At 38.6% G+C, this 24,918-nt stretch overlaps 1 protein-coding gene across 1 annotated transcript in view; it reads left to right on the plus strand.

The window, feature by feature from the left end:
• LOC129768484 (uncharacterized) overlaps window positions 1-24,918 on the plus strand; it is a 425,523-nt gene that overhangs the window by 350,607 nt on the left and 49,998 nt on the right. The window contains exon 13 of the mRNA XM_055770172.1: window positions 6,119-6,257. Coding sequence (XP_055626147.1) covers window positions 6,119-6,257 — 139 coding nt within the window. The remainder of the gene's footprint in view (window positions 1-6,118; window positions 6,258-24,918) is intronic.

The raw sequence follows: 24,918 nt of genomic DNA on the forward strand, positions 1-24,918 counted from the left end.
CGGCTTCTGAAATGGATATGCAGTTCGGTGACGATGACTCGCGGATAGATAGATGAAACACAAGACCCATATGATAGATATATTTTAGAGAAAATAAATAGATTTCATGAAATGAAAATAATTTCGGTGTGCTTATTCGTCCAATTGAGGAATAACAGACTCACTACCGCTTTCACAAAAAAAAACTACTTGCAATTTGTCTTTCGTACTGTGAAAATTGAAGATAAATTGAATTTATTGATACATATAATACCATTACTATCGATTCTATACGACCCAAAAAAACACTTATTATTCCTCTTCCTTTTTTCATTTGTTTTCATGCACTGTCGACACCTCAAGACATGTCGACGATTGTCACCTAGAAATCCCAGTTCATGTGACAATCGTCACGTATATTTGAGAGCGGGAATAAAGTGAGAGTTCATTCAAGTGAGATTTCTCACGGCATACGCCTGGTGGAATCGCGTGACATAAGTGACAATTGTCATCTCACCTCACACGCCACGCAGAATAAGGCCGTTTACTTCAAAACTACCATGCAACTCCATTCATTGAATGAAATTGGGCTGAACCAATGCACAATACTCCAGGGGAAAAATTGGTGGTGGTGGAAATTCACTTCTAGAGATCGACAGTTATTCTCTAGACAAAAACAGTCCGCGACAAAGTTGTTACATATGATGGGGCACTTATTTTCATGGTGTCAAAAAAGGGTGGCATTGTGCAGTGGAGACACACAGTCGCTAGTCAAACAGGGTGATACATTTCCGGGACCAACAAAAATCTTCCTGATTTATGAGATGTCATATCAAAAATTTATGCACAGACTGCGCTGTGCTCTATACTTCATTTTTACCAGTATTGTATCAATATCAGTATAACCATGTATACAGACTGTTAATGTAAATATTTTAAGGTGTGTTAGAGGATCATACTTGATAAAATAAATCGTTCTTTTTATATGGTCAAATCTCAAACATTACATAGTTATCAGCCTTCTTCATTTTTCTGCTATGTTTGTATTTTATTCGTTGTAACCTAAAAGCTACGCTGTGTTGCGCTATTATCTTAGTTGCATTCGAAAGCTGAGAAAATATCCCACTTAACGATTTCGACTTTTCATCATCCAATAATTGTACCAAGTAATTAATAGTTCTAAAAAGAATTTGATTCTCCACAGTAGTGACTTTGAGTTTTTCGGCAGCGGTAGCTGTTTTCTTCTCCCCGGTAGCAGCGATAGCATCGTTTCGGTTTCTTCTTGGCGCTGTCGTTTCGCTCGGCACTCGACGCCCGCCGGCAATCGATGCTGACACGATGACCACCAAACGAAAAGAGTTGCGTTTGTAATGGCTGTCTTCAACGCCCAGCTTCAATGACGCCTTTTTCGGTGATGGTGCTTTCTTGATCGTATTCTTAGCGGTACAATTCTTCTCTCTGGTGGACTACTTTTTGGACTTAGAGGGAAGCTTGAACGAACACAACGCACCAGTGCCCTTCGTTTGGGCAAACAGGCTCTTGGTGACACCGGTTCATCAACGCTTTCTTGATGTTAAGTTAGCTTCGCAACATCAATCTCGTAATGATTTTTCGGACCACCGGTAACTTTGAAAAATCATAACTCAAAAACGAAAAAAATAGCATCTATGATATCGAGATATATTATGTAAAAAATCCCCAGCTTTCAAGAAAAAAATATAAAAAAATACAACGCATTCTAGTTCAAAGCCATCAGAACAATAAAAAAAATTACTACAATCAATAATAACGAAAATGACATCTATTTTTTTGCAAGCTCATTTTTTTAATAAAAGGCTCGAACATTTCTATCAATTTGATATGTCGATTATCTAAATCAGTTCAGTGGTTCAAAAGTTATGAATTCTTGAAAAATGTAACTTTAGGAAAAAAGTTGATTTTTAGGACCACTCTAAAATGGAAATGGTAACCATTTCGGAAAAAATACGGGTCTAATGTTTTGCGATAAAGAAAAAACTACCACGTTTGACGAAAATTTGAGGACCACTATATCGGTTTGGCATGGAATGGCTGTATTATACAAATGATATACACGTATTGGGTAGTAGAGCATTTTCTGTTGTTTTTCGGCTCATTTAATGTAATAAATCGGGATGCCATAACATGTGCTAAACATTAATTCTCGGTGTAGCTTTCAAAGCAATTTTTGAGATATTGAAACAAGTTTCTGGATCAATAAATAACAAACATATAACGCGTAGACATTTTATATTTCGAATGAAGTGATTATCATACTATTTCGTTTAGTTGGTTAGGAGGTATTAACGCTCAAAATCTTGTTGTTCCGGCGTAACGCTTTCGTTTTCAAAACTTTAAACTTACACCCCAGTATAGGAATTAAAGTCGTAGACCACGTTTAAACATGGTTGTATGCTTAGTTTTGTATATTGAACAAATTCGGAGTCAGTTGTTATGAGTTTTTAGAGGTATTCTGTGATCACTTCACAGAAAACAGCTTGTAACACTGAATTCATATCCTCAGAACAGCAAATAAATGGCAGATTGGGAGACCAAAGACAACTTGGAATCCTTTTTGAACGGTAGGATAGGAAACGTTACTTGTAAATCTAATAGTTTTCTAGCGTCGATAGTATCAAAATCGGATAAAACAACAATAAATTAAAACTCAATTTGGTTCTCGTATAATTTTGAAGCGGGGGTAATGTTCAAAACAATATTCCAAAATCGGTTAACAGAAGCGATGTTATTTATATCTCCATAGGTGTACATTTGCTGAAATGGGATTGGATGTGATGAAAACGTGACATACATACTATAATTGAGTGAATAGAAATACAATATGGTCTGTGCTATTGCAGAATGGGAGTCGCTTTCGAGTGCGATAGACTAATGAGTAGCACAGTGCTGAATGCATATTGTGATGATTTATTAGCTTAGTGATGCTTTATTAGCTTATTGATGCGGGAAGAACGTAAGAAAAAATAATAACATGCAGATAAATCACCTAGATATGTTTTCCCTACTTTTTCATCATTCTGATTTAAACCACTAGGCATGAACAAGTTTAGCGGCTAAACCTGGATTACACTGTCATAGAAGGTGGTGACGACGGTATTCCTGGTTCTACCCGAAGTCCGCAGGTAAACTGAGGTGTGAATTGTCGGTGTCGGTCCGGATACTAAGAAATGGATTGAATACATTTGTATAAATGCATTCGAAAATTCGGAAGGTATCCTCCGTTTATTTTACTGTTCGCGAATACCTTTTATCCTCATAGCACTATGTTCAGATGTATTCATCAGACTTTCTAAATTCATACAGTCATCCACAGAACTGAAGCAAACCTACGTGGCGATACGTGAAACGAATGAGCAGTGCCACTTCATTTGTGGTGCTAATTGATTCCAGCTAATATGCATATAATGGAGAAAGCTACCCATAGCTCTCGAATGATGAAATCCCTCAATTTCAGCTAAAGTACCTCCCGGAAGATCCGTCTGTTAGAAGATTATCTTTGTTCTCGTGCCATGCAAACATTAATGAAAAAAACACGTTTCGAGATGGAAGCGATAACGTTGAACTATTTTTCAACAAGGTACAGATCAGAAAATATACTAGTTATGAAAACAATTTATGTAGTACGAAGTACAGGCTTTTAGCATAACATAAGATCGAAAGATACTTATTTAGGTATGAGCATCATGGAATTCATTGTACAGTGACGTCTCGATTATATCACGCTCAAAAAAAATTTGTGATATACGCGAAACAGATATTTTTATCAAACGAAAAATCTTTTTTTCTCTCCAATATGTATGAATTAAACATTATTCACCGTGCAACATGCAAAATTTATAGTAAAACATTTATTACAATATTTATCACATGAACACGTAAAACAACACAGTATAACATGATATAATGAAATCATAGTTACAGTGCTTTTCTCATAGCAATTTCTGTTGTTTTCTCGGAGATATTGTGTGAAAGACATTGTAACAAAATTTAAGTTGTTTTGTTCTCCCCATTCTATCGTATTATTCAAATTTTAAATTGAAGTTTTGTATGAATTGCATTCTATTTTTCAGAGCTGCTATTTCCGGTTGATTAATGTAACTATTCTTCTTTTTCTTCTTCGTCTTCATCCTTCACTACATCAGTAGGTTCATCCTTTTCTGATGGATCAAGCACTATACCGATAATTTAACTGCCGTAAAGTTGTGTGTGAAATATCCTTCCTTCCTCGAGCTCCGGCACCACTATTTGATTACCACTCATAAATAAGGTGGATACAGAAATTTTGTCTTCATTAACACATATTTGCTTTGGACCACATCAAATCGCTTCCAAGATTTTGTGATTGTGATTGACGTGCTGCCAACATTCGAATAGCTAGATCTTTCAATGCTATTTTTTTACAGTGCCTTATCCAGTATTTCTGAATTTAACATGATTGACATTTCTAATTTTTCTCAATATATTACTTTCATGTTTTGAATTAGTCCCTGATTCATCATTCTGTTGGCATTGGACAATCTTTAATTAGTCCATCGCCAGAGGAAATTTCATCCCCACTAGCAATGGTGCGCAATGCAGTTATCTACTATCGGAAAACCTCTAGGTTATAGTCTTTTTCTGGAACTTCCAGATCAAACTGATTTCAGAAGCATTCAAGAAAAAGTTTCCGCCATGAAACATTGAGGGTTCTTCGATTTTCCAATCATCATCAATTGATGTTTTTGAGTACCAGAAACATTGTAACATTAAAATTATCCGGTTTTTGTCAGCATTGATTCATGCGACACCTTTTTCCCTCCAAATGAGTAAACGTTCATCTGGTATACGTAAGGCAGATTCGTTGCAATTATATACCCGGTCAACAGTCAAATCAGAAGTCTTCAAGTAATTCAAAATTTGTTCTTGGAAATTATCCTTTGCACAAAATTTAAAATTAAGACGAGAATTGCTGAGCTTAAACGACGCAGAAACTATCAACCACTACAGCCGTATACAGCCGATTCTAGATTGCTATCTAGAATATCTACCATCAATTAATTGAAACATTAAAACAATTCTACCTTCAGAAGCATATTTAATTTTTCTTATAGTGCTCGATGATTTCAAAACATACAGTTTCACAAATTGATCTTTCTCCTTTAACGTTCTTGTGAACGTCTTACGGTGTATACCAAATTGTTGAACGATTTACGAATTTTATTTTTTTTCATTAGCTTATATCGCTTAGTTATCACTACACAAAAATAAATCTTTCACAAAAAAGTATTACCGATTATCTCGAAAAGGAATTTCAACAATTGATTAGATACTATACTTTACGACTGTTTCTTCCACGGGCCAAACTGGGAGAAAGTTGCTCCGAATTTTTCATAGTTTTTAATTCTGAGCTTATGACAAAAAATGTTTTCAAGCTCTCAAAGAAATATGTGAAATATAGCGTATATGCTACAAATCCAATAGCAAGAAATTTTTCCATGAATACGGCTAATCACGATAGGCGGCAAGAATGATCAAAAATATTTTTTTCTGCAGAAATTTAATTTTTTGTTCAATAGCTGAGAGGCAGATTGAACTTTTCATATAATTTTTTCTTTTAAATACGTGATAAAAACGAAAAATTTTCTGTGATAAATTGCCCAGTGATATAATCGAGACGTTACTGTATTTAAAATCATGTACAGATTAACTGAATATTGAAAATATAATTGCAAACAACTTAGCAAGATTCAGGTCAATAATAAAACACATTAATAGTTTGGTAAAGTTAAAGCATATCGTTTACGGTCTCACCGTCGCAGCAAGAAGATGCTGGCATCTAGCAAATCGCTGTTATCCCGCCAAGAACACCAGTTCGACATTCACAGGCATAATAGATTTCGCTGACTGAAATGTTTCGAACATTATACTCTATCTGCACACTCGGGAAATAATTTTTCATGCTCTCTGAATCATAATTTATATCAAACTGGCATTTTTCTGCAATTTTTCTCCCTCTCTTTTTACTTACATTGTCTTGCTATATTTCTTTTCGTTTCCGGTCCTGCTCCCACGGTTCTCAACAACATCATCAATGTCGACGCCCGCGGATCGGTAACAATAGTGGAAGTGCTGTTCCTGGCGTGGGGCGTTCGTCTATGCATCATGGTGCGGAAGGCACCGTCTGAGTTCAACGAAAGTCGATTTATTTCGATGGCAATCTACAACGAATTTCTTCTGACGTGCTTTCTCAATGTGTCGATGTAAGTAGATGACGCTGTACTTTTCATATGACTATCAGGAAGTGGAACACATTGGATCTGGGAGGGGTCCGATATATTTCCACGTAGCACTACATTAATCTCTCTGCGTTCTCAACACCGTAATGTATCTAGTATCCTGCAGAGATACTCTATTTGGTTCTGACACAATTAATGTATTAATCATGAGTCTTCGTTCTATGAGTCTGCGCTAAAACCGAGTCAAGTAAAATTATACTCAAGTAGCCATACGAGGGAGTCTCGAAAAAATTACGAGACTTACTTAATGCCATTCCATTTGTATGCTCGTTATCCCCGTAATTTATATGTGAATAGAGGAGACGAAACAAGGTGAGACAGCGCAGATTCTGTAATTGATCAACTGAAGAACAGAACAGTCGAAGGAATCAGACTTGATACGAATGTCGTCCTAATACATCTTCACGTAAAATCTACTATTTTTTTCTGCTGTTGCTAGAGACGACGATGAAAACTTAAGCAAGTTTATATAACCATCCTGAACACCGAAGTGTTTCGTAACGACATCTGTTGGAAAGCAGTGCAAACTCAAAATTCAAAACGTTAAACACCAATATCCCGGTACTTCACTAAGTAATACAATAACCAATTGGGAGAAATAGAATCCATTTCGGCCGCGAAACATCCCTCGTTTGTGGCTGACCATGTGTTCTGTTTTGCATGTCGAATGCGTACATGAGCAATAGCTGGAGCCTATTCTATTTTTAGACCACTTTTCCACTTCATTCACGTGCAACATGGTCCTGTCGTAAAGAACTGATCATAAGCTGCAACAGTTGCTCGAAAATATGTGCCCATATTACGTCAATGACGCTTTGTTGGTGGAATGGTATCCAATAATAATTTATTCGGGGAATTTACAGTCCCAATACAATTTCTTATCCTCTAACAACACATTTTTCACCCTTTTGTTGTCTCCTTCAGCTAGAATTTCCCAAAAGCGATCAAAAATTTACAACCGTATTTACCGTAAATCTCATATTCCTCTCTCACTCTTTTTCTATCTTATGGTTCATGTTTTAAAATCCCATCCACAAATTGATTCTTCTTCATTTGTATGCTTACAAGATGAATAGGCAACGCTGAATTGCGTCCCGTTCCCCTCTTTTGCATCACCGAGCATGTGGTTTTTTTCCCTCTACGCGACAGCCGCGTTCAGGGATGAGCATTCGGTGGCAGCTGCAACCTGCAGCTAAACGACAAACTCCTTCTAATACAGCTGTATTGGAAAATGGCGGTTTTTTCCTCTCTCCAAGCAGAGCATAATAGAATTTTAAATTCAATTTATCCAATACCCGCTAGAAGCTTCGGATGAGAATAAAATAGTGCTATTTGATACACTGTTTTCTTATTCGAGAGAGGAAAACAAAAGGTGCCAGCAATTCGTTTAGAGTTCGTTGTGAAACTTACTAAGCAACTATTGTAAAGCAGCAGCAGCCAGGAACTTGTTTTAGCAATGACCATTAGCATTTTAATTCACAGTATTGAAGTGGCTGAATATTGATCGAATTTATTGCGTGAAGCACTTTGCGTGATTCAATTTGTGAAAACAGAAACGACACAAGCTTTTTTTCAAAATAGGGGAAAATGGGGGTAAGACGCACATTTTAAGAGGAACTTCAATTGTATCTTTGGAAACTTATGTTTTCTAAAACGTAAAAGCAGTTTCTCACAGTTCAATATACTGGTTTTCGAAATAATAAGCAAAATGTTCTATAAAATTTTTTTTCCATGTTTCTACTAAAATTAAAACAAGCCGAAATGTAGAGCATTTTATCGATGCAGGTATAATGGACATGTAGTGGGGAGAATATGGACAGCTTATAATATGCGAAGCGTAGAAGTCGCTCGCGAGAGGAATAATTTCGCTCTCTCTCAGCGTTTGTGTGTCCAGTAACTGAAGTAGAACAAAGAGAGAAAGTAATATAAAAAAGCAACCGAAGGGCTATGTCCGAGACACGACCGCATAGTTGAAGTAGGATTCCGCTAGGCTATCTGTTGATTTCGGATATGTTTGAAGAATCATATCGTTAAACTCTTTGATAATGATTTGGTTTTAATATCTCTGTTAGGGAACACATTTCGGTACAAACAAAAGTTCCCCCTACTTTCATGTATTTACAATGCCGATTTCCCCCAGGCAGCTAGGTTTTGATGTCTCTGTTAGGGACCCGCCATGTGTGTCGTCAGTTTCGAGCAATCAGAATTGGGTATTTCCGTTAGGATAGGGGTTGAGATTTTTCAATTGTTCGATAGTACTTTCATGACATATATTATTTTCTTCGATATAAAAAAATAGTTATGGAGTGCCGAAATCGATTGACGCAAAAATTTCCTCGATCCATCATGAAATGACTGAGCAATAAGCGTTTGAAATTGGACAATGTTCACGATGTGCTCGATTTTCGATTTTCAATTTGTATCCCAATATGTTTCCGAAAGACGTAATCCTACGTCAAAAGAGTGAAATATTGTTCGCTTCACTTTCCATCATACTTTGGATGTGATTCTCGATGTGACTGTCCATTTCAACCCAGCCAGTGCAGATAATTCAATAATTTAAGTTTACCATTTACGAATGAATTTACTTTTCCGTACATACCTAATATCGCGTATCTGTCAACTCATAAACCGAAATATAACCATCAGTGAATTAAGCCTCTCAAAATGCTTAATATCGAAGCCGGAAAAATTACATCCACACGCGGAATCATGTGTGATTTTCGGTTTTTGTTTCCCTATTCCACTTTTGATCAGTAGTCATTGTCATTGGATGGTTTAAATATTATAAAATAGCATGTAGAAGACGTTCCCATCAACAGAAATTTGAAATTCATAATGCAACTATACAAATCAACCACCTGTCCGTTATACCCCAACTGTTCGTCTTACCCGCAGTTTCCCTACCAGAAAACTGGGTATTCTCATTGTTCGATCCAGCTGCTTTAAGTTCGCCACACATACAATGTCACGTCACCGTAAAATCAACGTAAAAAATGAAACATGGAATATTATCCCGTGTAAATCGTATGGTAGCATTCACATACACCATCAATTGCAACTCTGACGTCAGCAAAATAAGTCCAAGACGGGACGGTGACGGTGACGCTGTATGTGTATCGGATAGAAAGAATATTGCACTTTAATCTCTGCCCGTTTTCAATTTATTTATTTATTTATTTATTTATTATTCACCATATTCGACAACGTCCTACAGACTGTTTACTTATATAATAAATAAATTTAAACTTCTTATTCTAACATTAAATAAATTTTTGGTCGAAGTAAAATCAAACTCCTCACAAACATCATTAAACGATCGCAAAGACAAACAAAAACAATTATCAAAACCATAGATCGTTCTGTGGAAAGGTATTAGAAACAATGGAGAATTCCGAAATCGGCGAGGAGGAATATTCCACGGAACCTGCTGTAGCAGTTCGGGGCAATCCACGTTGTCTGTTATGAGGTCGAAAATGAAAAGTCGCTGTAGTTTCTTACGCCTGTCAGATAGGGTTTCCAAATTGATCAGTTTGCAGCGGTCAGGATAGCTGGGAAGGTTGACTGGGTCATTCCATGGGAGCTGACGCAAGGCAAACCGCATGAAACTTCTCTGAATCCGCTTGCAATTTGCGTAACTTGGAATGGAGACCAAACCGGAGAAGCATATTCCAAAATGCTGCGAACCAGTGAGCAGTACAGCGTTTTGAGGCAATACACATCGGTGAAACCTGAGGCATGACGACGAATAAAACCAAGTACAGTGTATGCTTTAGCGGTTGCGATACTTATGTACTCGTTAAACTTCAATTTAGAGTCGATCGTTACTCCCAGATCACAAAGCGAATTCACACGTTCCAGGGAATCCAATCCCATATAATAATGATGACTAATGAAGTTTTTGCAGCGAGTGTATGATATTGTTTTACATTTCTTACTGTTTACGTGCATACCGTTGTCACCGCACCGGATCAGTAGACGATTTATATCCTCTTGTATTGTGGCACAATCGCTGATGGATGTAATCACGCGGAAAATTTTTAACTCATCGGCGAAACCAAGTTTGGATGACGAAAGCAACTCATACAGGTCGTTGATATATATGATGAATATCAATGGGCCCAGAACACTCCCTTGGGGCACACGAGATAGAATGTTGAATGTCCTAGAGCGCACGGAATTCACCACGACGAAAGCCTTGCGGGCTGATAAATAAGAGTGCAGCCATTCAGTAATCCAATTCGGAAATCCTAAGTGATTCAATTTGTTAATGATGAGGTTATGCGGCACTGTATCAAAAGCTTTCGCGAAATCTACGTATACCGAGTCCACTTGCTGCTTAGATTCTAACAGCCGTGATATTGCTGACACATAGCACATAAGATTTGTTGTTGTAGAACGTCGTTTCATGAAACCGTGTTGGCTGTTAGAGATCATCGGTGAAACAACTCTGTACAAAACTGCGTGAATCAGTTTTTCGAACACTTTACTTAGGCTGCATAGTATTGAAACACCACGGTAATTGGTGACACAACTGTAACTTCCGGATTTATGAATCGGTACTATGGATGCCATTTTCCATGCCAGTGGGAATACATTGTCCTGAAGTGAGTGGTTAAAAATTGCAGCGATAGGCATCGAGAGAGAAGCGGCACAGTTCTTCAACAGCACAGGAGACAAATTATCTGTTCCGGGACTTTTCTTCGAATCGATGTTTTCGAGAACTTTTCGAACATCGTCTTGAGAAAACTGGATGCGTGGAAGATGAATGTTGTGCGGAGTAACATACTCAAAGCAGTTGTGTCGTTGAACGGGTGACGCCTTACTGAACACGCTCTCAAAGAAAGTAGCGAAAAGATTGGCTGCTTCCGAATTTGAGTGAGATATCATTCCATCCAAGTTTATAGAGCCAGGGATGCTCTTGCCAGCTTTCAGGTGCTTGATGTAATCCCAGAAGCGAAAAGGATCCTGTTTGACGGTAGTCTGCATTCTATGCAAATAGTTTTCATGCGTTGCAGAAAGAATGACTTTATATTCCAATTCAATCTCGCGAAGTGTTGCTTTGTCTGCTACATTTTTTGAATGGACCGATATTGCGTGCTTTTCGGAGATGGTTGCGAAGTTTCCGCAGCTCTGAAGTCCACCAAGATTTGTTGAAAACAGATACAGAAGCTCGTTTCTTTCGAGGTACGTGACGATTGATAACGTCATAGAGTAATTCGTAGAACGCCGTTAACATCTGGTCTACTGTATCGCAATTCGGGAGTCTATCCCACTCGACACCGGTAAGAACGGAATTCAAAAAGTCAAAGTCACATATCGAATAGTCAAGTTTGGTACATCTATTCTGATCGTCCATTAATTTTGGTGCGTCATTCTCGTCAAGTAGTAAAATGAAAGTTGCGTGGTGGTCATCGGGAGGTATCAGTGGAGCTGGCGGTGTGATCAAGTCAAGATACTCGGGAAGGTTGGTGAATACTAAGTCAAGAAGTCTGGCATTTGTGTTGATAAAACGATTAATCTGCCTTAATCCATTCGCAAACATTGCTTCAATAAAATTTATCTCTGTTTCAGTCGACGCTTTTGAGGGAATGTAACCATTCATGTTCTCGTCGAGAAGCCATCGTAGACTAGGTAGATTGAAATCACCGATCGACAAGAGTAAGTCTGATTCCGAGAGACGATCAGCTACTGATTGCATTGCACTTGCGTGAGTAGTATATAACTTGCTGCTCGAATTTGCTGGGAGATAGATGGCAACGACGTAGAGAAAACGAAGCTGAGATTTTATCCGAACTGCGATTTGTTCAAGTACTTCACTGTTGGTCATCGAAACAGACTCACACACTAGATAGTTTTTGACAGCAATTAGAACCCCACCACCCCGCGAGCGACGACTGGTAAGATCATTACGATCACAGTGGAAGAAAGCGTAATCGGATGAGATTTCACTGCTATCGATGTCGGTCTTGAGCCATGTTTCCGTGAAAACAAGTACGTCATAATCGCAGTTGGATAACAGCAAGCGCAGTTGAGCGATTTTTGTACGCAGGCCTCTGACGTTTTGGTAGTACACGGACAGTTGCATCTTTTCGGTCACCTCCACGTGAATAGCTTCATCATCTAACTGAATTTCCGCCGGAATACGTCGGCTGGAAGCGATCGACATTACTGAGGATAAGTTCTCCAAACACGTGTACACGTGCCTACGGAGACATTTTGGAAGACCCCAACACTTTCCTCGATCTCAGGGTCGGGATGACTGGTGTACACCGGCAGAAATGGCTCGACTGTGATGAGGCGGTTTGGGGCTTCCACGAGACTAGCAAGCATGCATCCCGACAGCGGCATAATGTTCGATCGTGGTAGTTGATGTTCGTGGGCCATTTCAATAGCCTCGTCTTTCGAATGAAATTCGGTTGGAGTATAGCGGCTAGAAACGACGGACATTACAGGGCGAGAAGTGTTCCAAACATTTGAATACTTACCTGAAATGACGTTTTGGAAGACCATACCACCATACCATTGCCATACCCAAACTCAGGACCAGGATGACTGTTAATTGCTGGCATAATTAGCTCGACTGAGATGAGGTGGTTTGGGGCTTCCATAAAGCTGTCAGGCGTGCATCCCGGTGAAGTTGAACCAGTCATCATTCTCTCACAGTGACCTGCATCGGTGATATAGTGTGTTCTATTGCTGCGTCGTTTGTCGTACGATGTGATTGCTGGTTCGGGGTTTTTTGCGGTTCCCAAAAATTTCCATTTATCCGGTTATCCGAGAACTCACGGAACAGAATCCCTTTAAACCACGTCGGGGTGCAGAGCACTTTCGTTTTTAGTTCTGAATCCATACACACCTTGAATGAAACGTGAAACACCTTGAAAGGACAGCGTGCTAAGATACTTTGAATTGAATCTGATTTATTCAAGACTCTGTTCGGAGAATCGGAGCTTTGCTGTTTTTCTGATTCTGATTACTATGCAACGTTGCATGCAATGCGGTAGTGTGTACTCGCTTGCGGTTGGCGATAGTGTGCAAAATTTGGTACGGGAGTGGAGATACAACAGTATCAGTATTTTTTTTTTATTTTACAAACATCAACAGGCTTAACATGTTTGCCCTAATGACAGAGAATTGATTATAAAATAATAAAACTAATAATAAAACTATAAAACTAAATATTAAACCTATAACAATTATAACTACCTAAGAACAGCAGAATAGAGCGCTTTGAGGGACGAACGGGAAAGGTGATAATCAAAAGACGAACTACAAAGATTGAACACATGACACATACTGGTTAAGGGTTCATTGTAGCCGTAATTTGTTCGAGATGGTGGAAGGTACAAGCAGCGTTGCCAATGTTCCAGTTTAAACTGGATTCTTCCAGTTTTTTTGGAATATTGTCCAGTTTTATCCAGTTTTTTCATATGTGTGCCCTAGTTTTATCCATTTTATGTAAAATAAATTTACAATGATAAATATTATCTGTCCCTCCCTCTTCCTATCCCTTTTGTAATTTTATGTTCTTACATTTATCATTCGACCTTGGATCGATCTCTCTTTTCTACGACAGGCGAGGTTGTAATTCGGTTTTTCCCATTTTGTTCAATCGGTCGGTGTTTTGTCGAAAATTCCAAAACGAAGAGCTTTCCCGAATGGTGGAAACTTATCAAATTACATTAAGAACAGGATATTACTCAATTGTTAATTTTATTTAACAGCCTACCCAAGAATCAATGTGCTACACTTTGTTTCAATTTATATAAATATCGGATGTTCCAAACCATTCTGGAGTTCAGACCAATTGATCTACCATTCCACGCGCGACTGGTACAATGTCCATAGAAAGAAAACTTACCCAAAATAGTTAATAGAGTCCGCGAGCTATGCAGGCTCTGAGTTTATATAAACATCAGATGTTATAGATCCTCTAAAACATTCTGGAGTTCAGAAGGTCATAGAGTAAATGGTTTCCATTGACTTTAATTGATATAAAAATAAAACCCAAGTAACCTTGCTTCCGTTTACAACAAATGGATATTAGTTTCTCATGGTCACTCGAAGGAGTTTTAGTTCTAAATATAAATAATTTAATTAATGCAAACAAACTCCCCTAAATAGCTGATAGGTAACATGCATAAAATACATGTGAACCATAGTGTATATTTTGCAAGAAAGCATACTATGCATATTTTTTTCAAAAGTACTTTTTCGAGCTAGAGGAAATATTTAAGTGTCCTTCATATTGATCTTGATACCGAAATTAGGTTTGTACAACTCTAATAATCAGCAATGAATAATACAAAAAAAAAATTAGAAAGATAGCTTCTCAATACCAAAATTTGATAATTTCAATACCAAAGTAATACTTTAGCAACGTTGTTTGTGGTTATTCGAGTATTGAAATAACATTATATGAAGTTGTTTATGGTATTTTATTTTGTATTTTACCTCGTATCTCATGCTAATCCGTGCCTTTTTGAGGTATCGAACTATACGCTACGCTCTTCTATCAGCGATTTTATGGATTTAATAAAGCGATAAATACGAAACTCTTCAAGTTTTGCCCAAATAAAACCATCGCAGTTACAGTTTTATGAACTACATATAAACATATACGTAAAGTCTCTATAATTCAAACCATGATCATCGTTATTGAGGTCACAGTCTCGCTCCAGCTATTGGGCAACAGTCTTTCTCTGTGCAGATGTCAGACACAGCTGTTCTGCTCGATACAAAGGAAGAATGGAAGATAGATATCGCACATAGTCGTCTGGTGGAGAGTGCTTCTGTATTTTTGCACCACATTATTTTTGCATCTGTACCGGGGTTTGTAAGGTAAAAATTTCAAAAACGAGTGCGTTACGTTTGGGGAGCATGATTTTGAGCGATATTACTCCTTTGCCGGCTAAACGAAGAAGTATGACTTCCGAAAGATAAAAAGGTTTATGAGTGTTGTTTGTTATTTACCGACCCGTTTTTATTCCATGGCTAATACCTGTTTCGAAATAAAACTACTGAAATCAAACAAATCTATAAATATTGATGAAATTTCAAAAATCTATAAATATGAGTTACTCTGGCCCCGATTTATCATAAGGCACTACGGACTGTCTCCGACCTCCTGCCATCAACCCCAGCTGCTTCCGTCTGCGCTGAAATTGGGGTATCCCCTTTCAACCTAATCATCGACTCGACCATTGTAACTAGGACTGACAGTTTTTCTGTCGAAAACCAGCGGTAGGGGACAGACCCACCTGATTGTCCTTAGTAACACGATACTGCAGCGGGTGGCGCATTCCAACCTTCCCCCGATGGCAAAACAATTGGGTTTGGTTTTGGGCGAACGAATGGAGGTTCCCAACTGTTCTCGTGGAGAACGGTATCAAGAACAACTTCCGAGCCGGGGTGAGCTCGACCGGTCTGCCAGAGTACTTCAGGGCCATCATTGCAGAAAAATACCATCTCCACGAAATCAGATATACGGACGTCTCAAAAGGACCGCCAGGAGTTGGATTTGGGGTAAGCGATGGCTATAACAGATTAATTTCCAGCCAAAAAGTCGCAGACATCTGGCAGGACTTCTCGGCAGAGGTGGCCGGCATTTTCGAGGCAACCACCATCCCATCTCCCAAGCCGCTGCTGGTCGTCTCCGATTCTGCAAGTGCCATTGATGCCATCGGTGCGACTAGGTCCAGACACCCATGGGTACAAGCCGTCAGGAAGAACCTATTGCCCGACACTGTGCTCATGTGTGTTCCAGGACACAGTGGCATTGCAGGAAACGAAGCAGCCGACCGATTTGTCGGAATCAGTCACATCGGACCGTTTTCCACTGGAGAGGTGCCGCTTGATGACATGAAGTTGTGGATCACCAACTCTTTCCGCACCTCCTGGTTCGAACCGTCGTTCGCAGAGAGAGGGCAGCTCCTCAGAAAGTTGAGGGCTCGATTGCAGGATTTGAGGACGTTAAAATGATGCGAGAACAGCGAATCCTGTCCAGACTGAGAACCGGCCACTGCTCGGTCTCGCACGGTTTCAACGGAGGACCTTTCCGTCTACTCTGCGTTCACTGCCAAATCCACAACTCCGTCGAACATTTCCTGTGTGGCTGCCCGAAATTTGATGATCTGCGAAATCTCTATGAAATCAGCGGGAGTGTACGGAACATGCGACGATTCAGCGAGGGTAGCAACGCTTTTCTGCTATTTAAAAGATGCCGAATTGTTCATCACGATCTAACATGTGAACAATGGATCAGCCACGAAGATCCTTGTTCTTTCCCCTCCACGATCGATAAACTTTTACTTAGTCGTGGCAATACATACACATAATCTTTACAGATACACGGGCCAAAGGTTGTGCAGCCCACCGATCAGTCACCAAGAGCTGAGGATTGTACCGCTCATGGCAACTCTACACGAGCTGATGATTCTGCCGGCTAGTGACCTTTCTATCCTGGATTCCTCGAGTCAAGAAGACGCAACACGCTAGATATGGGGTATATACTAGGGGGGCGTTGCTGATTAATGGTCAGCAGCATCCCAATAGGAAGTGTCCTGTGTCGGGCACACGTACAGAGTGTTGGAGACTGCCACATCCCAATTATGAGAACACTTGTAATACTAACCTCGAGCCAACCGCGAGTAATCGGTTACATATTACTAACATAGTTGTAAGTAAATATTGTCGAAATATTGAACTCCTGGCCCCGTTAGGCTGATGTCATTAAAAACGTCGACGAACCTTACTAAAAATATATATTTTGGAAAAAAAATATCCACTACACCATATCTTATCATGTTCTTCACTATCAAATCCATAGTCAATGACACCCATCGGTATCGAATTATCATCGACACCACGATTTTCGCTAAAAGCTTCTCTCAGGTCGGCCTGCAAAAACTTTTCTGAACTCTAATCCATCAAATTTGGTGTCCCTGAAAAAGGCCGTTGATATATGCTAAAGTACTAAGATAATTATGACGAAAGCGGAAGCGCGGCTGTTTAAGCACGCTCTCCTCGGATACGATGGGCCAGCAGTATGCCCTTGGGCATGATGTGACGCGTTTTGCGTGGATAGCAAAAAAATTGGTATCTTCGAACAGGAAGCGCAAGTAGTTTTTGGAGTCCTGGACAGTTCCACGAACCAAACGCTGCGAAGGTTTGCGGATTAGCAATTCGGTCGACTTCTGATAGCGGCGAATTTCACGCAAAGCGACGGTTCCCGGTCGGTAGCGATGTGGCTTCTTCACACTTCCTGCGGCTGGTGCGCTTTTCAGAGCTGCTTTCGTGGTGCCTTATCACCGGTAGATTTACGAGCTGTCTGCTTGGTCCCAATGAAACGAGTCCTCACGGTGCGAGAGTAAAGGTGGAAATGAACGAAAGCAAAGAAAGCGCCATATTATATACCATAAGAGTATGGAATGTAAACCCGACCCCCTCGATTATATTCGTAGCTTATCCTGAGAGAGAAACGAATAACATCGGAGTAAGTATACAGTAATATATTTGAATCCGGACGCTTTTTAATCCGGACACTTTGCATTACATTCAATATCATACCACATCCATATTATTTTGTGCATGTTGAATTAATAAAATTGATAGTTACTAATCAATCGCATCAATCGCATAATAGTTACTAATCAATCGCATTAATTCTACATGCAAAAAATGTTATGGCTGCGGTATGATATTGAATATAATGCAAAGTGTCCGGATTCAAAAGCATTACTATAAAACAGAGTTGACTTGACTGAAAATTTTTCAGTTCGTCCTGCAGAATCGAAATTAATTGGGAATGCATAATGCATAGACGTGAGCAGCGTTGCCAATGCTCCAGTTTAAACTGGATTCTCCCAGTTTTTTTTTTCTCGATCAGTCATCCAGTTGAACCCTAAAATCTTCCAGTTTTTTTGAAGATCGTCCAGTTTTATTCTGTTTTTTATATGTGTGCTCTAGTTTTATCCATTTTATGTAATATAAATTTACAATAATAAATATTATCACTCCCTCCACCTACGTATTCCTAGAACAATTTTTCCTTGACATTTATCGTTCGACCTTGAATCGATCTCTCTTTTCTTACATAGTCAACTCAGTATTACTTACATTTCCGAATTAAATACGGTTAGCGCGCAGTGCGTGTAGTGAAAATATACTGTTTTTCAGTCGTGTTTCATGTACTTCACGGACTTCTGCGACAGGCGAGTTTGTTATTTGGTTCTTCCCATTTTGTTCAATCCGTCGGTGTTTTGTCGCTAATGCTAAAACGAAGAGCAAACCGAATGCTGGAAACTTATCAAACTACTCCAAAAACAGCTATCACTCAATTTCTATCTTATTTAACAGCCTACCCAATGTGCTACACTTTGTTTCAATTTATATAAATTTCAGATGTTGTAGGTCCTCCAAACCATTCTGAAGTTCAGACCAATCGATCACCATAAGAGATAATATTTAAGGATACCTCATTTTGAGCTCCATATTAAAATTTGGTTTGGACAAGCCTTTTAAAAGAAAATAAAGAAATAAATTACCAATGAATAATACCAAAAAAATGAGAGAAACAGCTTCTCAATACCAAAACTTGATAATTTCAATATAAAAGTAATACTTGAGCAGTGTTGTTTATGCATTGAATGTGCTCATTTGAGTATTGAAATAAAATTATGGGAAGTTATTTATGGTATTTTTCTTTGGTTTTTTACCTCGTGTCTTATGCTAATCCGTATCCTTTTGAGATATCGAACTATTCGCAGTTTTGCGACGATCTTCTATCAGCGATTTTATGGATATGAAGCGATAAATGTGAGACTCTTCAAGTTTTGCCCAAATAAAACCGTCCCTCAAATATCGTTTCACAGTAATTACAGTTACAGTTTTATGAACTCCATATAATTACTGCACGAAGCTTCAAACAAAATTTTATTTCTTGAGCATCGGAATGGATAAAAAAATTATTTTATATAAATCATAGCCAATCTTCTTAAAATAAAACGGTTCTTCAGGATCCAGTTTTCTTCCAGTTATTGGCAACCCTGGACGTGAGCGTGAGTTTCCCCATCCCACATTTCAATAAGATTAATGGCTTTCCAAGTGGGCGCTCTACATACGGATACGAATGATTGAATGAATGAACAATTTTTCGAGTCAATAAATAGCAATCATATAACTCTTGCACATTTTATCTTTTGTGTTGAATGATTCTCATACTGTTCCGTTGATCCGGAGCAGAAGTATTAACGCTTAAAAAAGGAATGGATTCCTCCTTGGAATTAATCAGCAAAAATAATGCCCTTTCTCGACAATTAGAAACGACAAACGGTTGCGACCTTCGCACACAAATAATTTTATAATGTAGCTTTCATTAAAGTGATCTCTTCGATATGGGGAAATATCCACTATATCATGTCATATATTTCATATTCTTCATTATCAAATCCATTGTCAAAAGCACCCCTCGCTATCGAATTATTATCGACACAACGATTTTCGCTAAATGCTCCTTTCAGTTCGGCCTGCAAAAACTTTTCTGAACTTTAATTAATAAATTTGGTGTCCCTGAAAAGGGCCGTTGATTATATGCTAAGGTAATAGCACGCTCCTCGAATACGGAGGGCCAGCTGGATGTCCTTGGACAGGATGAGACGCGTTTTGCATGGATAGTACACAAATTAGTATCTTCGTATAGGCCTACAGCAGTGCCATAACCGCGGAACTTTGGAAGCGCAAGACGGTTTTGAAGTCCTGGGCAATTCCACGAACCAAACGCTGCAAAGGTAGCTCGGCCTGGTTATTATCACTTTTTATTTTGCTACAAGACAGATGGACAGAAGTAGAGCAAAAGAGAAATGTTAACCCATTATCCACCAAGCTGTTAAAATATTTTTTTAACAAAAGCTATTGGTGTAATTCTGGTTATTGGCGTTACAGAAACCTCAATCCTCAAGAATTATTTTATTCCGTTCTTCTGTTGTTCTGTTTTCCGGAAAATGACAAAAAATCAGCAAACAAAAACATTGGCGAAAACCTACATTTTTGTTCCTGTTAGAGGTTCAATCCAATGTTTTTTTCCTACATCACAATGTGTGATCTTTTATCAAAGTAATACTGTAGAAAAGTTTACATATTTTTGAATTTTATAAGCTCTTGTTTTTGTTAGGTTATGTGAGGTTTTGTACTTTCCGCACATAGTTGCTTTACACCGAATGAACTGACCATAAATGTATGCAAAATTTAATGAAATGGTAGTGGTAATGAAGTGGTAAGTGGTAGCTATTAGACTAAGTTATCATTTGGTGCCAAAACCTTACCATATGGATGCTTTCCAAAGCCATGACAAATTAACTGCTGCTGTTGGAATTTCCGATCGCTTGGCCTAAAATGGGTTAAAAAAGACATGTTGCGTCGGTTTTCATACCGTTATGTGGAGATTGGTTGTGTATACGGAATTACACGTACGGATTGTTGGTTTAATGCGTTATCAAATAGAAAACGGTGGTGAGGAAACAAATATGCAATCACCTCGGGTCGCACTCTGTCTAATAGAAGAAGAGAAGAATATTCGCGATGTATACTGAGTGCGCTACATGCATTGGCAATAATGTTTTTTGCAAGTCTCATGGATGGATCATGAATAACCTATTTTCAACATTGCTTCAAAACCACGCAAACTCATCGGTCCTTTCCACCAAAACTGAAAAACAAGTTGATAATCCAGTGTTTTAGTGGCACTCTAGACAGCGAGCAATATACGGTACATGTTTATTTCTGAAAGTTCTGGCATCATCTTTTCTTTTTCCTTCATTTATCTTTATTTTTTAAATGATGATGGTCCCACCTCTTTCCCCTACAAAGGATTGAGCGGGACGAGTTATCTTATTGATAATAATTGAGTTACTGAGTTTATTACATCATACTAACCAGTGAGCACATTAAATTGAAAAGAAAACGGACTGGTTATCCTGCAGACATAGATTACTATTTAATCGATAGAACAATTTAAGCCTTTGTCTGAAGTATTCATTCCATGGCATGTCGAGAGAATTTCCAACCCGGGAAGACCCTAGACCGATCGGGAATTGAACCCAATGCCTATGTCAGTATTAGCCATGAATTTTCAAGGGAAATCCCGCTTTATCAGATCCCCGGCCACGGCCTGCAATTGCGATCGTTTCCGAGTTCTAGTAACTGAGCAAACCCAAGCCTTATTCTAGTCGACACTTCAGGCCCATCACTTTACATATCCCAAAGCATGTCAAGAAAATTTCCAACCCGAAAAAAATCTTGACCGATCAGGAATTGAACCCAATACCTATGTCAGCATTAGCCTAGAATTTACAAAGGAATTCCCGCTTCACTGGATACCCGACAACGGTCTGTTAATCGTTTTCGAAACCAGACAGCTGAGCAAACCTAAGCCTAATTCCAGCCGATACTTCAGGCCCTACATTCAATCTGGGGTATAAACGTGTCAACCTGAATCTTCAATAAGATCTGCCACAACACAGAAAAATCTCGTTATAATTATCTATTGAGAAGATGAATTTACAAGTATTCCGATTGAGCTATCCCTAGCTTACTTCAGGTTTCCACATTAAACCCATTTGAATGCTTTCATTAAAAAGAATTGTTTTTGCATATGTTCTATCTCAAGTTGTCTATGTGCTAACACGCGCGGGCTCAAGCTATTGAAGATTACACAAATATTGTTTAAGTTAACCATCATCATTATAGTCTAAAGATAAGAAAATACAAATATCCGTTAAACTTCGTCATCTTACACACTAACATTAATTATATGCAGGGTTAAAAATCTAAATCATGCTTCAAAAACTCTTTACAAATACTACGGAATATTCGAAGGCTTGTTGCTGTCTTTGCTTCATTTGGTAATGTGTTATACAGGCGATATCCTTTATAAAAAAGTGAGTTTTGGGTACATGACATTCGAAAGTTCATGGTTCTGAGGTCACTTGCTTGTCTTGTGTTATATCGGTGCATATCTCTTCCATACGTTATCGTGTTTTGTAAATAGTTCGGTGTCATGCCGCTAACCATCTTATTTATGAACGTAAGAGTGCAATATTTGATACGCTGTCCCACTGACATCCATTGTAGGCATTCAAGCATAAATCTTTGTGGAGTAAGTCGATCGCATCTCAAAATCAAGCGCATGGCCTTGTTTTGAACAATTTGCATTCTTTTCATTTGCCTCTTATTTGCGAGAAATAGCACAGATGCACAATCATCGAAATGTGGAGCGATCAATGCTTTGTAGATGGTAATTTTACTTTCAAAGGTCAAGAATCGATTAATTCTACAAAGCACTCCATATTTTTGAGCTGCCTTCTTTATAGTATAGTTTATATGTTCGTCGAAGCGCAGCGTTTCGTCAAGAATAACGCCAAGATATTTGATTGAAGTCGTTCTTTCCACAGTTTGCCCATCGATAGTTATACTAAGACTATCACTGTCAAGATTGCGTGTCGATACTACCATATACTTTGTTTTGCTAATGTTTAACTTAAGTTTTTTCCATTTCAACCATTCGTCTAAGTTTTGCAGTTCACGGTTCATCTTGACGAAGCAATCTTGCAATGTCTCAGCAACAATGAATATTACTGTGTCGTCAGCAAACAAGTTTACGTCACTGTCATTTAACACCTGTTTGATGTCATTAATATAAAGCAAGAAAAGCAGCGGCCCCAGAACACTTCCTTGAGGTACACCCAGATTCACTGGTCCCGCCGATGATTCACTGTCCATGTAAATAGTGATTTGTGTTCGCCCGTTCAGGTAACTTTCAAACCAGTTCAATACAGGTCCAGTTACATTATAATTGGAAAGCAAATTAAGTAATTTCGTTCGATCTATTGTTTCAAAAGCCCTCTTCAAGTCAATAAATACAGCCAATACTATTTTCTTCGTTTCTATAGCCTGTTTCCATATTTTTTGTTTCCGTTTTTTTTCTCTTTACTATCTTTTTGCGACCCGCGATAGCATGACTGAAACGTGTTTGTGGCGCCTCTAGAAAAAAAAGGTTGAGTCTGATCTAGATGCATCAAAATGGCCTGGACTTGATGGCATTCCTTCATCTCTGCTAAAAAAGATGTGCTCACTCGTTCGCTCTTCCCGTTTCTTGCATATTGAACCGTTCGATGAGGGAAAGAATTTTTCCCACCGTTTGGAAAAAAGCTTCAACAGTCCCAATTCACAAAGCGGGTAGCCGGAACCACGTGGAGAACTATCGTGGAATGTTGCTCCTCTGCTGTATTAGCAAAGTCTTCGAAACTGTGATCGGACCTAGGGTAACACGGGGTGAGTTGGACAAACGGGGTTATTTGGACCACCCCATTATCTCAAAAAGTACGGCTCAACTTGGATTTTTTAGTATGTCATTTTCTTTTATTAATGAACCGTATGTAACTAACGTAAAAAACTTTAGTAAAATTCGACAGGTGGAAGGAAATGGTAGGATGAACACATCAAGCACTTTGATTGTCAAAAAATGTGAATTTTCCGTTCGTGATTTTAAGGTTTTTCCCGCTGATTAAACAAACTTTTTGTGTATTGTGCAGTAAAGTTCTGTTCGCCTACAGAAGAGGAACAATTTGATATAGCGAAACTGTAAGTTTGATATCAATAAATGCAATTAATTACATTTTAATTTTAATTTTAATTTTTTGCATGTTGTGTGGGGTGACATGGACACGTTTTTGTTGGGTGAATTGGTCCTACAGGTTTGAGCCTTTTCTGTGGTCTAATTGATTCCAGATGCCACTGAATTACAAAAAGAGGATGGGCAGACAACGTTGGAAGAAGGAGGAGCTTGAAAGAGCAAAGCAGGCCATCAAGAATGGATTTTCTTTGACCAAGCATCGAAAGTGTTTAAAAATGCTCGAACAACAGTGAAAAAATCCATGCAGAATTCGAAATGGTCTCAATCCAATTTTCCTGGTCTGGAATCTGGCCAAGACACCTGGTATCGATCTCAGAACACTGTTACTGGTTGTAACATTATTCCAAAATACTTTACATAAACATAAGTATGTTTTTTTCGATGAAATACACACTGGACCATTCTTTGTTCTGTTCGTCAACGATCTGTGTCCCCGTATTTAATCACGCAAGCAAATGTTCGCTGATAACCTCCAAAAGTATCGAATAAACGTGACAACGCCCAAGTTCACCAGAAAGAATTGAGAACATAGGGAATCAAGGAATTCCCAAGAATTTTGATATCCCTCCAGGGCCAGCATCACGGCAGAAGACATCATCGACTGCAGAATAAAGAAAAATTCTTCAAATATGATCATTTCCATCGCACCTGTATGTGGATTAACACTATTTTTGTAACTCAAATAATCATTCAAAACACTTACATGTTGTTAAATTATATAGATCTTATTGAGACATTGATCTTATTGAGACAAGTAATAAAAATATGTCTCCTACTAAACGGTCTCACCTCTCAAACCCATTCTCACCCCTAACGACGGTATTCGAAATATACAAACTTGATATTCCAGAACCTTTATCATCTAGTAACAATCGAGAAGGTCGTTATATATTCTGCTCTTCGAAAAAAAAAAGAAAAACACGTTACAACTGC

Source organism: Toxorhynchites rutilus, chromosome 2 (genome assembly GCF_029784135.1).
Source record: "Toxorhynchites rutilus septentrionalis strain SRP chromosome 2, ASM2978413v1, whole genome shotgun sequence".
NCBI lineage: Eukaryota > Metazoa > Arthropoda > Insecta > Diptera > Culicidae > Toxorhynchites > Toxorhynchites rutilus.